The 12,837-nt window shown below is 56.9% G+C and overlaps 3 protein-coding genes across 3 annotated transcripts; 1 reads left to right on the top strand and 2 right to left on the bottom strand.

Moving 5' to 3' along the window:
• Positions 1 to 84: 84 nt before the first annotated feature.
• On the top strand, positions 85 to 6,776 carry N657DRAFT_660419 (PIN domain-like protein; the record flags this gene model as incomplete). The annotated part of the gene is made up of 13 exons (XM_062795045.1): positions 85 to 2,101; positions 2,273 to 2,883; positions 2,959 to 3,755; positions 4,408 to 4,441; positions 4,630 to 4,680; positions 4,769 to 5,044; positions 5,100 to 5,157; positions 5,216 to 5,370; positions 5,414 to 5,438; positions 5,468 to 5,750; positions 5,819 to 6,076; positions 6,151 to 6,320; positions 6,579 to 6,776. The coding sequence occupies 13 exons, from the start codon at positions 85 to 87 to the stop codon at positions 6,689 to 6,691; spliced, it is 4,848 nt and encodes a 1,615-aa protein (XP_062652649.1). The 3' UTR covers positions 6,692 to 6,776.
• Positions 6,777 to 8,544: 1,768 nt separating this feature from the next.
• Positions 8,545 to 9,354, bottom strand: N657DRAFT_696334 (uncharacterized protein; the record flags this gene model as incomplete). The annotated part of the gene is made up of 2 exons (XM_062797321.1): positions 8,545 to 8,887; positions 9,059 to 9,354. Coding segments are annotated over 2 exons (639 nt in total), but the record flags the coding sequence as incomplete, so codon positions are not given.
• A 993-nt stretch (positions 9,355 to 10,347) lies between these two features.
• N657DRAFT_608698 (uncharacterized protein) lies at positions 10,348 to 12,166 on the bottom strand. The gene is made up of 2 exons (XM_062790276.1): positions 11,759 to 12,166; positions 10,348 to 11,703 (listed from the first exon to the last, which is right to left on the bottom strand). Exons 1-2 carry the CDS (start codon positions 11,791 to 11,793, stop codon positions 10,797 to 10,799), a joined length of 942 nt encoding a protein of 313 aa, XP_062652647.1. The 5' UTR covers positions 11,794 to 12,166; the 3' UTR covers positions 10,348 to 10,796.
• Positions 12,167 to 12,837: the final 671 nt, after the last annotated feature.

Here is a 12,837-nt window from a genome sequence, read left to right as displayed (position 1 = left end):
CCGCCGCCTTCGTGACCCGGGAAAGGGCCCCCCTAATCAACTCCAGCAGACAACTCAGATCGTCGACCCATACCCTAGGCTGCCATGGGTGTCCAAGGCCTCTGGACAGTCGTGCAGCCCTGCGCCCGCCCGACTAACCTCGCCACCCTCAACCGTCGGCGTCTCGCCGTCGATGCCTCCATCTGGATCTACCAGTTCCTCAAGGCCGTCCGCGACAAGGAGGGCAACGCCCTGCGCAACAGCCATATCGTCGGGTTCTTCCGCCGCATCTGCAAGCTGCTGTGGTACGGGGTAAAACCCGTCTTTGTCTTTGATGGCGGCGCTCCGGCCCTGAAACGAGCAACGCTGCAGGGGCGCCGGCGGAGGCGGGAGGGCCGCCGTGAGGATGCCGCTCGCACCGCAGGGAAACTCCTCGCTGTGCAGATGCAAAGAATTGCCGAGGAGGAAGAGGAGAAGCGCAGAAGACGCGCGGCGGCTGCATCGGCCGAGGTTGAGGAGGAGCAGGAGCAGCTCCCCAGCATGGATCAGATCGTGTACGCGGACGAGCTGGGCATGTCGAAGCAGGAGCGCCAAAAGAACCGGCGGTTCCACAAGCAGGATGCCTATCACCTGCCAGACCTGCAGAACGGCATTGAAGGCATGGGTAAGCCGAACGATCCGCGCATCATGAGCGTAGAGGAATTGGAGGAATACGCCAAGCAGTTCCACAACGGCGAGGACATCAACCTTTACGACTTCAGCAAGATTGACTTTGACGGCGAATTCTTCAAAAGCCTTCCGGCTGCTGACAGATACAATATTCTGAATGCTGCGAGGATACGGAGCCGCTTGAGAATGGGGTTGAGCAAGGACCAGCTCGACGGCATGTTCCCAGACCGCATGGCCTTCTCAAGGTTCCAGATCGAGCGAGTCAAGGAGAGAAACCACCTCACACAGCGCCTGATGTACGAACTAGGCATGGCGGGCACCGACTTGACCATGGGGGTCAACCGCATCGCCGGTGATAGGAGTCGTGAGTACATTCTTGTCAAGAACGAAGGCGCCGAGGGAGGCTGGGCGCTCGGTGTTGTTAGCAAAGACAAGGACAGGGGCCAGATCCACAAACCAATCGACGTTGACGAACTGGAATTCCAATACCAGGGACAGGATGATGAGGACGAGTGGGAAGATGAGGAGTTTGAGGACGTTCCCATTGAAGGTCTGAATAGGCTGCCCAAGCTTCGAGTCGATGATGCAGACGAAGCTCTCTTCGTCGACAACGGAAATGAAGGCAGCCTCTTCGACGATGACCGGGTCCAACAGGATGAAGACGAGGGCCTCAGTCGAGCCATCGCTCTATCACTACAGAACCAGCACAGCGCTGAGAAGCCCAACCAGGAGGATAAGGAAGAAGATGAGGAAGCTGAGGAGACGCCGGCCCCTGAATGGAAACAGAAGGCGGTCGAGCCACCGAGGCCCATCGTTAGCATCACTGGGCGAATGGTGGCGCATATCGTGAACAACCGAGCGAGCGCTGCCGTGCCTAAGCGCCGGGGCAGCGAGAGCAGCGACAGTGACGTCGACCTCCAGTCAGCTCTGGCTGCCGCGAGGAAGAAGCAGCCAAAGGCGCAAGCAATGTCAAAATCGGCACCAGCACCAGCACCCATCAAGCCAAACGTGAAGAATCGTTTTGATGGGCCGCTCCCATTTGAAAAGCTCGACTGGTGCGCTGCATTTGGCGGGAAACCTGTGCGTCAGTCAACAGAGAAGCCGAAGAAGTCTCAGGAGATTGAGACTGGTGACCTGGAAGCTGTGTCGGATGATGAGGCTGGGGGATTCGAAAAAGAGCCCTCTGAAGAAACCGTTGCGGACAAGAAGAACGACAAGCCGCGTCCGCTGCCCCCATGGCTGACGGATGACACGGATATTCGAGAATCCGTGAGGAAGCAGCAAGAGCTAGAGAGGCAGTTGAATGAGGAGACCGAAGAGGATGAACTTCGACTTGGCAAGAGCCAAGACGACGTCATCGAGATCGAGTCATCCAGCGACGATGACAGCGACATTGAGATTCTGGATGCGCCTCCTCAAGCTAGGCAGACCTTTGCTAGCTTGCCAGGAGCAAGTCTCCCCTCGTTGGAGGATGATGCGGCGAAGGAAAGCCCTGGGGCGTCGATTCAGGCATTTGAACCCGTCAGTTCTACTGCCGCGGCGGACACACTGAACCCAACGCTCGCGGGCCCAGAACGTCATGAATCTAGCGATGAGTCGATTGAACTGGTTGCGGACGAGTCAGAGGATGAAGAAATGGAGTTTGAAGATGTGACCATGCCTGCCGAACTTGAGCGGGCTGCCGAGGCGCCTACCCATGATAATGACATGTCTGAAGAAGCGCGCATTGAAGCGGAACTCTTTGGCAACCACACGCTCCCTCCGGCGCAACAAATACGGACCGAAGGACTGGCCTCATCCAACGACGATACCCTTGTTGACCCAGATGCTCCCGGCCCCGAGGAATTCGAGGACTTTAGTGACCCCGAAGAAGAGGAGCTTCTGGCACAGATGGCCGAGGAGGCCCAAGAACACGCCCGGTTTGCCAGCCAGCTCAACAACAAATCTCAGCGGGAAAACCAGGACGCCTACGAGCAAGAGCTGCGGGCGCTCCGCACCCAGCAAAAGAAGGACCGGCGCGACGCAGACGAAGTCACGCAGGTCATGGTGGCCGAGTGCCAGGCTCTCCTCGCCCTCTTCGGCATCCCATACATCACGGCGCCCATGGAAGCCGAAGCGCAATGCGCCGAGCTGGTCCGCCTCAACCTCGTCGACGGCATCGTCACCGATGACTCGGACACGTTCCTCTTCGGCGGCACCCGCGTCTACAAGAACATGTTCAACAGCAACAAGTACGTCGAGTGCTACCTCGCGCAGGACCTCGAAGCGGAGCTGTCCCTGTCCCGTGAGCAGCTCATCTCGCTCGCCCAGCTGCTGGGGTCGGACTACACCGAAGGGCTGATCGGCGTCGGACCGGTCACGGCCCTCGAAATCCTTTCGGAGTTCCCCGGCCGCGATGGCCTCGCGCAGTTCAGGGACTGGTGGCACGACGTGCAAAACCGTGGTCGGCCTAAGGAAGCAGACGCCGACTCGCCGTTCCGCCGCAAGTTCCGCAAGGCCCAAGCTACGAAACTGTTCCTCCCGCTCGGGTGGCCCAACCCGGCTGTTGTTGACGCGTACCTCCACCCGGAGGTCGATAGTAATCCCGAGCCGTTTCAGTGGGGCGTGCCGGACCTGGATGGGCTTAGAAGGTTCTTGATGAGCACCATTGGCTGGAGCCAGGAACGGACCGACGAAGTACTGGTGCCGGTGATTCGGGATATGAATAAGCGGGATGTGGAGGGGACGCAGAGCAATATCACACGGTTCTTTGGGGGTGCGGTGGGCGTCGGGGTGAAGGAGGCGTTTGCGCCGAGGCAGAGGGGGGCGGCGGGCAGTAGGCGGATGGCGGACGCGGTTAGTCGGTTGAGGGCGAGGACTGGTGGTGGCAGCGGTGGGGATCCGGGGCAGGGGTGGGAGATCCCTGTGGCTGCCCCGCCAGTCCCGAAGAAGGGTAGGAAGCGGAAAGCGAAGGGAGTGGCAGCCGATGATAGTGGTGATGATGGGCCGGATAAGCACGGCAAGGGTGAAGAGGTGGAAGACGAGGACCAGGATGAGGATGAAGGGGCAAGCTCGAAGGGAAAGCGCAAGAGGAAGAGGGCTGGCGGGGCAGCTGGGAAGGGGAAGAAGTCAGCGCCATAAGGATACCATTCCTGGTTCACGGCGCGCAGTTGACCGGGCGGTGTTTACTGTGCTGAACGCTGTGGACCTAGCAATACCGAAGCTTGACCACTTCCTTGGCAAAGCGATCATTTGCTTTTGCCGCTTTCAGTCCCCTCCCAGGGTATCGTTTCCAGCGGCGCCAGCAAAAAAAACTTGCGTCTTGGATCTCCTCCTGTTACTTGGTTAGTTGGTCATCCTCCGGGACAATGACACCAATACTCCATTTCTTTGCAAAATTGTATTAGTCACCACAAAAATGCATCTAACGCGGCCACCTCCCCGCGCCGTCGCTCTTACCTACGCTAGGTATTGTACATGCATGTACTATCAGCGTTCAGCTCTCATCTGGTCTGTGATGTGGTGCGGAATAGGGGTAGCTCAGTGACAACACGGTGGCGTGGTGGGACGGCCTCTCGAACGAGTCAGAACGGCCCCTCAACGGGGCCACGCTGGAGTTGCCGGGAGACGGGAACAGGTTGGTTTTGATAAGTCGGACCTTCCGGGGAGGAGATTACTGGAGTTAGAACATCTCTTGAAGATTGGTAAATCACCCTCGTATTCACCAGTTATATCCCACTGCCTGCTAACGTCATGGGGACCTTGCGTAGTTTTGAGCAGGGCCGTGGAGTTGAGGGTGAGGATGAGCAGTGTAGTAAACAACCTCAGCGCTTCGACCTCATGCACTCCTGCGGATTGCTCCTGGAAAGCCTCGTCGCCTGATGGCTTCCTTTGTAACCGCTGTCGCTCTTACAACCCTTTTCCTTACTTCACCTGTCCTACCACCACATGATACAGTTCTTCGTCTGAATCAAAGTGGCCTTGGCGTTGTCAGTTGATCAGGGAGCAAGTTATCAACAGCCGGCACGTTTTCAATACCGGATTATAAAACATGTCCACAGTTCCATGCAGAGTGCTCGTTCTATTGTTCCCGCTCTTTGCAAAGATTCCCACCAGAACAACCAGGATACACCATCAACAGCACAACATGAGAGACGACATATTGACCGCCATGCTGGCCATGGCTGGCACAGCACAGAGCGCCGTTAAGCCAAGCAAAGAGCTGTGTCAGGGGACGAGTTACCTGGAGGCAGGCATCTTCTACTGCCAGAAAGTGCAGCAGGTTACGTATGAGATTGTGGGCATGCTGGGCGAGCCGAGCCAGTACCAAGAGGTAACTCACATGGATCAGCAAATCGGGAAGTGCCAGTTTGCCCTAAGACAGATTTCAGGCCCTTTTGCGCCTTTCATTGCGCCTGTAAGTATATGGACATACAGTTGTACTTGGAAAAGGGGTGTTTGACCGGTCTTAGTTATCCCTCCACTTCCGCGAGCCGCTCAACCTGAAGCAGATGGCCGTGTATATGCCTCGTGTCCCTGAAGAGGACAAGACATCGCAAAACAAAAGCAAGCGCGGGCCCAACCTTAGTGAGGCAACGCTCAACCTCCATCGAGAAACAACGCCGGGGATCCGCCATTGGCCACTACCAACCACATGTTGAGGGGTCTGAAAACCAGACACAGTGGACTCCTCCGGTCATCGACTACTGGAACTACAGCAATCCACTGCCACACGGCGAAAACGTCTCGTTGCCCGCCAACCACACTCCCGGCTCCCAATCTACAGGTTACCCGGTCCCCCGACGGCGCTTGTGAAGCGGGACACCAAAAAACACGGCAGTTACTGAAACCACGACTTCAGTGTTCACATTCATTGTCACCTCCAGTAGCGATCAGTATGACACCACAGTTACTGTAAGGACTACAATGGTCGTTACGACAACTACAACCTCCCCGTCGACGGCCAAGGCTACTGGCGGGCAGAGCAGCGGGACCATTACGATACAAGCACACTCAATGACCACTCTGCTTTCGGGCATCAGTTCTGCGACGAGCTCGGTATCTTCAGGCAGCCCGAGCAGCGCAGGAATTGCGACTGCTACGCCATCCATGACCACCGTGTTGTTTCGGACTCAGGTCCCCTTACCCGAAGTGTGGCAATACCACGGTGTCCCCGCCGTCCTCCATCTAGCGCCAGTGTCAGTTACAATCCTACATCCAGATCCATACTCAGCCCAGTTCCCGGCTTCACAAATAGCATTAGATCCTACAATGTTGTGCCCGTCAGCGGCCCTCAACCCAGCGCCTCTCCCGTATTGAACCCCGGCGGCGGCAGCGCCCTCACGCACGAGTTTGTGCGCATAGGCTACTACAATGCAGGCCAGCAAAAGGCCGAGGGAGTCATGTTCCTGGGCAACTACGATGGCCAAGGCTCCGGCATATATACGGAGCATGCTTGTTTACATCTCCCCCTTTACCCCCTTTTTCGCGGTCACAGACTAACTGACCGACGTTGACGAGCAGGAAATTTGGCAACAGCCTCTCGTATCTCAAAGTAGACGGCACAGGCGGCGCCTCAGGCCCGACAATCCTCAAGGGCACGCACCGCCTCTCCTCACAGGAAGCGGCCCTCGTCACAGACCAGCCGTGTGACGAAACTTGCGGCTACATCCAGCGGGGGGCTGTGGCTTATAGTACGTCCATCTCTTCTCCCCTTGCACTCCCTTCCAGTCTCTAAAGATCTACAGTGCTAAAAAGGGGAAAAAAAAAAAAAAAAAACCTGTGCAGAAGGATTCGCAGGCCCCTCAAGGATCTTCCTCCTCGACTTCTTCATGCCCCACAACACCACCCACACCAACTCGAACGGCGTCTACGCCGACGGCAACGACATGCCCGCCGTCTGGCTCCTCAACGCCCGCGTCCCCTACACGGCAGAGTACGACAGAAACAAGTGCAACTGCTGGCCCGGGTGCGGCGAGGTGTGTTTGAGGTGTCGTCCCCGGGCAACGACAAGGCGACAACGTCGGTCAGGGCTGCCGGGTCTGAAGGCGGGGATGCCAACTAATTCGAGAGGCCTGTGGACATCAACAAACCGGTGCGGTTGCCGTTGTGATGGATGGGGAACGGGGGAAGTCAGTGTGAGCATTTTGCGGGGTGTGGGTGAGGGAGAGTTTCCGCTGGGGTTGGGGCGGGGAGAGACTGGGCGATGGGTTGGTCGGGATGGGGATGATAAGATGGGGCTGAGTAGTGTGTACAGCATTGTTCATTGAGAAGTAGACGCCGAAGTGAAGGTGCGGGCGAGGATAAGCTGGGCGTGATTGTAAAAAGAGGGACCGAGTTCGTAACTCGTTCGGGGGGAGGTTGATGTCTGATGGAGGGTTTGGGTCTGTCACCTGGAGCTTCGCTTGCGTATTATAGTGGACTACTTCAGCACTGCCTTTTATCCTTCCCCATTCACAATCCTTCTATACCGAGATTGGGTTCACCTCCCGTTTACCTCTCCGGTGTCCATAACAATCATTGGATTCAGAAGAAACCTTGGCTGAAAGAAACCCTTCATATACTGAATACTCACTCTATTTACATACCTTTCCCGCTTTCGTTAACCAAGCGCAATACCAGACGCCAGGCAAAGTTGAGATACCTACCGTTAGTGCCACTTACCAGTCCAAGTTCCCGCTAGCAGGTAGTCTGGGAGAGGTTTGTCCAGCTTTAGACTGTCTATCAACAGTCCCGCCGCCCTCAGTGCTGCCAGTCACAGCCAGATCCGCTGCCGGTTGCTCAACGCTAGGGTTCTCTGAACTCTTGGGCTCCCCTAGCTCCGTCGACCTACCGCTCCCGTCCTCAGATCTGCTATCCGGGACACACGCCGTGGGCTGCTGCTGCTGCACCTCGACCCGCACCTCGGTCGGGGGCTCCGTACGAGTGGATGACTTACCAGATTCAGGCCCGTCACCGTCCTCCGGCCGACCCCGTCCATCAGCCGTGCCCCATGTGCCAGACTGCTGTTCCTCAAACGAGATGCCGATCGGAGACTGTATGAAAGGGGACGACTTAACAGAGCCGAGCACCTCATCATCCTTGGGCTGGTCCCGTTCTTGCCCTCCCAGGCTAGAATCTCCGAACAAAGAGTGACTGCCGTCTTGCGACTGGCTCGGTCCCCGCCATTTCCCGCCCCAATATCCCGGATCTAGAAGCTCTCCTTCCTCAGCACACTCCGTTTTCCGGCGGATTTGCGAGGCGGCACGGATACCAGAACCGCACGGGGTCGCTTCGCAGCTTACTCTCAAGAAACAAGGCCTCGGCAAAGAGACCCATGTCGAACAGCAGCGAAATCATGTCATAGCCATGCCCCTCGGGCGTCCTGCGCTGCGCCTGCGCCTCGGCTCTGCCAAGCTCCTGGATGACCGCCCAGTACCTCTCCTCAGACGCGTCGCGCGCGAAGCGGAAGAAAGCCAGGCAGATGCTGGCCCACGTCATGACCCACTCGGCCGCCACGCTGCCCGTCGCCTCGCGAAACTCGACCGTGCCCGACGGTATGACCATGCTGCCATGGTAGTCAGGGACCAGGTAGCTGCGGAGGTTGTAGTTGGGCCGACTGGAGAAGCCCGACATCTCGGGCGGCGTGAGCAGATCCGCCACCTCGCTGCGGGCGCCGCACCGCATGATATGCGCGACGCCGCTGCGCACCGTCCGGTTGGGCAGCTGCTCGACGCGAACGGGGATGAATCCTGTGTCGGAGACGGGCGAGAATCGCCTTCGCGCCTCGTCATCCAGCTCCATGTGGCGCGTCGCGGGAAAGAGGGTGTAGTCGAGGCGAGAAAAGTTATACGACGGCAGCTTCTTCTTTGGGAGGATGTCCGCTCTGCTCGGCGCCTCAACGTTATCGTCTAGGGGGAACTCCTTCGGCTTCGTCGCCCCGAACTCATCCTGGACCAGGCGCACCCCAAGACCATGGGCCAGCCTAGAACAAAGCCGGATCGGCGGTGCGTAGTAACTAAACCCGCGCTCGGGCGGATGGGCATGGCACATGAACCCATCTGCTGCCCACATGAGCGCCGCAGCCCGCTTGAAGGAATTCGGGGGTTGCTTGCGCCCGCAAGTATCGTCCTTGTCAAACTGCATCATCAGTTCCCTCTCCCTCTCCGCGCTCCACCCCGACGGTTTCGGCGTGTCCGTCCTCCGTCGCTCCGTCACCGGTTGCGCCCCGGCTCCGACGTGACAGTGGAGCCCCGTCCGAAGATTCACCCGCAACCGGAACCTCTTCACCAGTTCGTCAATCACCCGGTACACATGCCGATGACTCTCGGGTCTGTCCCACAGCGCGGGGCTCGTGACCTCGAAGCTAAGGCAGTCGTGCCCGCGGACCTTGATGCCGTCATCACGCACCGACGAGTCGTTCTTGACTGTCCACCCAAAATGGTCATCCCACCCCTTGCCCGCGAGGTACATGGCCCGGTACCTGTCCGGCGTGTCCTTGGGCATGGCCTGGCCCTCCATCTTGGCGCCGGGCACGCTCATGATGGCTTCGGTGATGACCTTGGTGGCCCAGAACCGTGGCGTGTGCTCCTCGTCTTGGCCGCTGCTGGGAAGAGGGGTTTCGGAGACAGAGGCATCGGCGTCACGAAGCTCGTCGTTGAGCAGGCGGGCGACTTTGAAGTAGAAGAGAAACTCGACCTCGACGCCGAAGGAGAGCTCGTTTTTCTTGGACGTGGGCGTGTTGGACATCTCGGTGTATTGCGGTTATGGTAATCTGCCGGATTCCTATAATAGTAGTGGTTCGTGAATGAATAGGCGCTCCCTGTGATGCTATTACAGCACTCCTATATAATGGTGTGTGTATATAGCAGTTGTTGATACTCTTGCTGGAGCTGTTGTCAGTCTGCGCCGCAGTAGTTAACTCAACCTTTTGAATCCCAACGAGATATGTGGATAGTGCTTCCCTGATCAGGGTGAAAGGAATTGAAATGCAGAAGCTTAACCTTCCCGTCTGGATTCGCCAACGCTTGGGACTTGACGCGATGCCGAGGGTGACGAGTCGAGCTTATAACACGAACCTGACTGCGAGTTTCGACGAGAAAGGGCTTGTTCTGACATCCCTTGAACAATAGCATTCAGGGCTTTCCCTTTGTCGGATCGTTTCAACACAGGTGGCGCCCATTAGCACCGTAGCTCATCAACAAAGAGGCTCATCTTCGCTGGTCGAGTTATAGACCTCTTTGAGTCTGCGAACAGTTAGTAGTAGAGAAGAAGTGCTGTAAAAAGGGACAATCACCGGCAAAGTGTAATCCGAACCCTTGGGCTAAGCAGTCGAGCAACCTGTAGATTGCAGTGCCATGCTGGAGCACACTGTGTCCCTGGAGAGCAGATTCCAGGTTGAGAGATGGCGCACCGGAACAACGACCTAGCCCTGGTGAGCAGTTAGCTGGTGACTGCATCGTGATTTCAAGGCTCCCTTCACGTTGTCGGCATCATGACTTGGCAACACTCAACTGCTTGATGACGGGTTCGCACTTAAGGCCGGTAAGGAGAATTTCTCTCGGGGAGGAGTAATAAGGGGAAAGTAAACGAACAAAGAGTAGGTGACAGTAGTTTACTCCAGAAATAGGCCATTACAGGCATCCGGAGCCTAGCGGACTTCTCTTTGTCCTCCTCAACTCGCGGTTTATGTATGATTGGACACAGCGTTCTGAATGCGGCTACGGAGAGTGCTGAAGGAATGAATGCATTGGTATTATTTGCTGGCCGATTTAGGTATGTCATGGAGAATCTGAGTCTAACCCTTGCACATAGCCTTTCGTCCTAGTAGTAGACGCTCCTTGCCAATCTCTGAGTTGATGATCCGTTCTCGCCGTCTGCGGTCGATAGTTGCGTGGGGTAGGTTACCAACCCGATGCCTCAGCATGTTTCCCAACACCTAGGACCTGCCTTCGATGGTCATTACGCCACAGCTAGACGTCCATGGCGGTATTTCAACCAGAAATGTCTGTTTCCCAAGGTGCTGATTTCTAAAAGAGGCTGATTGCAAGATCGTGTGAGGATGTGTCGATGGGCCGTTGACGTTTCCGACGACTCTCTTGGAGCCATACAGCGGCGTCCGGGGTCTGTGTACCGAAAAGTGAGGTTGTCGATGGAAGGTCCCGTAGACAGCCAGGAAGGCTCCTCTGGTATCATGACAGGTCCAGGTAAGAGATCTCATTCAGGTCCCTCACGGGCGAAATGATCAGGCGGTCGGCATCCGACCCATCCGACTCGATCTCGTCCTTGTTATCCCGCCTCCGCACGGGCATCGCAACCAGCGCGTGGCCGAGCGCCAGCGCATGCGGACACGTGCCCTCGCCCACCGTCGCCCGATGGCTGTGGAAAGTACACTGGCGGAAGCCAAACAGGCGCTCGCCGCTTCGCAGCTTGTTGGCCGGCAGGCGTAGCTGCGGGTTTTTGATGCGCACGTCGGCGCGGCTCTGGGCCATCTTGTGCAGGTGCATGTGGTAGTCGGCCTGCAGGTCCGGGTAGGCGGCAAACAGACGGTCGAGCTGACCGGCCATGACCGCTGCCTTTTCGTCGGCGCCGTGGAGCGTCCAGGCGAGCATGGCTATCGCCCACTTTCGCAGGCGCACGGCGTGCTGGGCGTCGCAGTCCCCGTAGAGGAAGGCGAGGAAGCGCGGCGACATGTCCCAGTCGAAGCGTAGGTAGGTATCTTGCAAGGCGTCCATGGCGGCGTCCTGCAACGCGGGGAGGTCGATGACAGCGGCGAAGAGGTGGAGGTGGACAAGATTAGTGCGCATGGTGCGGCACTCATCGGGAGATATTCTTTGGGTGGCCGTTTCGATAAAAGACGAGAATTTCCGCCGCTGGTAGAGCCAGAGCACGAAAATCTCAAACATGTCGGGTGCTTCATTTGGTAGCCATAGGACCGAGTCCTCGTCTTCATCACCATCCTGCGAACTTGATGGGGATGGAATGGTCTCGATGTGAGTCTGAAAGAAGGCACAGCTGTCACAGAGCAGCTTTCTGTGCAAGTTGAAGTCGCGCTGCTCTTCCCCGACCAAGACCCTCACAACTTCACATCCCTCAAACCTGTCGCCTGAATTAGCTGCTTTATTCGATGCCATGCCGCCGTAAGGCAACTTACGACCCGACTACGGCTTTGCTGGTGCTCCACCTCATTCTGGTCTTCCACGTCGACGTCAGTTTGGATAACCAGCCGAGCGTTCTCTGTTAGCGTGAAGGAGCAACGCAGTTTAATCCGGTTCTCTGTCGAGGAACAGACCGTAGAAGACGCTCTTGACGGTCTTGAAGGTGCTGTGGGGCTGTCATCCCAAGTCTGCCCTGGTCTACCTGAGACGTCTTGTCCGCCGTGCCATCATCTGCTCCTGAAACCTTAAGTTCATCCCGGCATTTCCAGCCCGACAAGTCGCTACTCTCTCAGGGTAATGTTATGTTGCACTGAGTGCAGGAGGCAATGGCTGGATTCAGAGAGGGTAACATTCGGAAACATGAAGCGAGCTATGTACATTGTTTCTGGTTTCGCATCCCCTGTGTTTCGTTTCGAGCTTTGCCCGGATGACACCCGGTACCGGCGCAGGGGCACTTGTGGGCCAATGCGTTTTTCGGCTTGTCCCCTCCTGGGGAGGATCCCACTTTCAGTGGCGGCTGAATGATAAGGTTAAAAGGGTGGAGACGGCGTACTGTAAATTCCATACAGAAGTACACTTACGATACATGCCCATCCTGGAGTCCAACGGTCTTGATTCGAGATGATGAATGAGATGGACATAGCATTTCCTTCCCGGGGGGCTTCTCCGGTAACCATTTGGAAGTTTCTTGTCGGAGTCAAATCAGCATGCCAAACGGCGACAATCCAGCCGGTCTCCCGCCAGGTTCTACGGAGCGAAGGCCGCTGGACAGTGCTGTTGTCATCTGGCTCTGTTTATTCTCACTTTGTTCCTTTAAGATGATAAAGAACTCGACCCGTTGCGCAACCAGACGACGTTCGCACGACGCAAGTACATAACGTTAGTTCCAGCCCGGACAGGCAAATTCCTGCAAAGCCGGGTCAGCATGTCATGCAGATTGTACTCGACCAAAGTTTTTCATATCCAAGTTCGGGTACTGTCGTAAGTTCAGTTATTGCCAACACGCCACCCCCGACATGTAAAACCGAGATTGGCCCGCAGTCTCCACCCGCGACCTTGGTTTACTCAGCAAGTC

Source organism: Parathielavia appendiculata, assembly GCF_033297405.1.
Source record: "Parathielavia appendiculata strain CBS 731.68 unplaced genomic scaffold N657scaffold_1, whole genome shotgun sequence".
Classification (NCBI taxonomy): domain Eukaryota; kingdom Fungi; phylum Ascomycota; class Sordariomycetes; order Sordariales; family Chaetomiaceae; genus Parathielavia; species Parathielavia appendiculata.
Note: the sequence above shows the minus strand (reverse complement) of the source record. Positions and strands in the feature narration are given on the sequence as shown.

Coding starts and splice junctions, on each gene's coding strand:
- N657DRAFT_608698 (XM_062790276.1), bottom strand. CDS start 11,793: ATGAGGTGGAGCACCAGCAAAGCCGTAGTCGGGTC. Junction 11,704..11,758: donor AGCAAAGCCGTAGTCGGGTC/GTAAGTTGCCTT, acceptor TTCAGGCGACAG/GTTTGAGGGATGTGAAGTTG.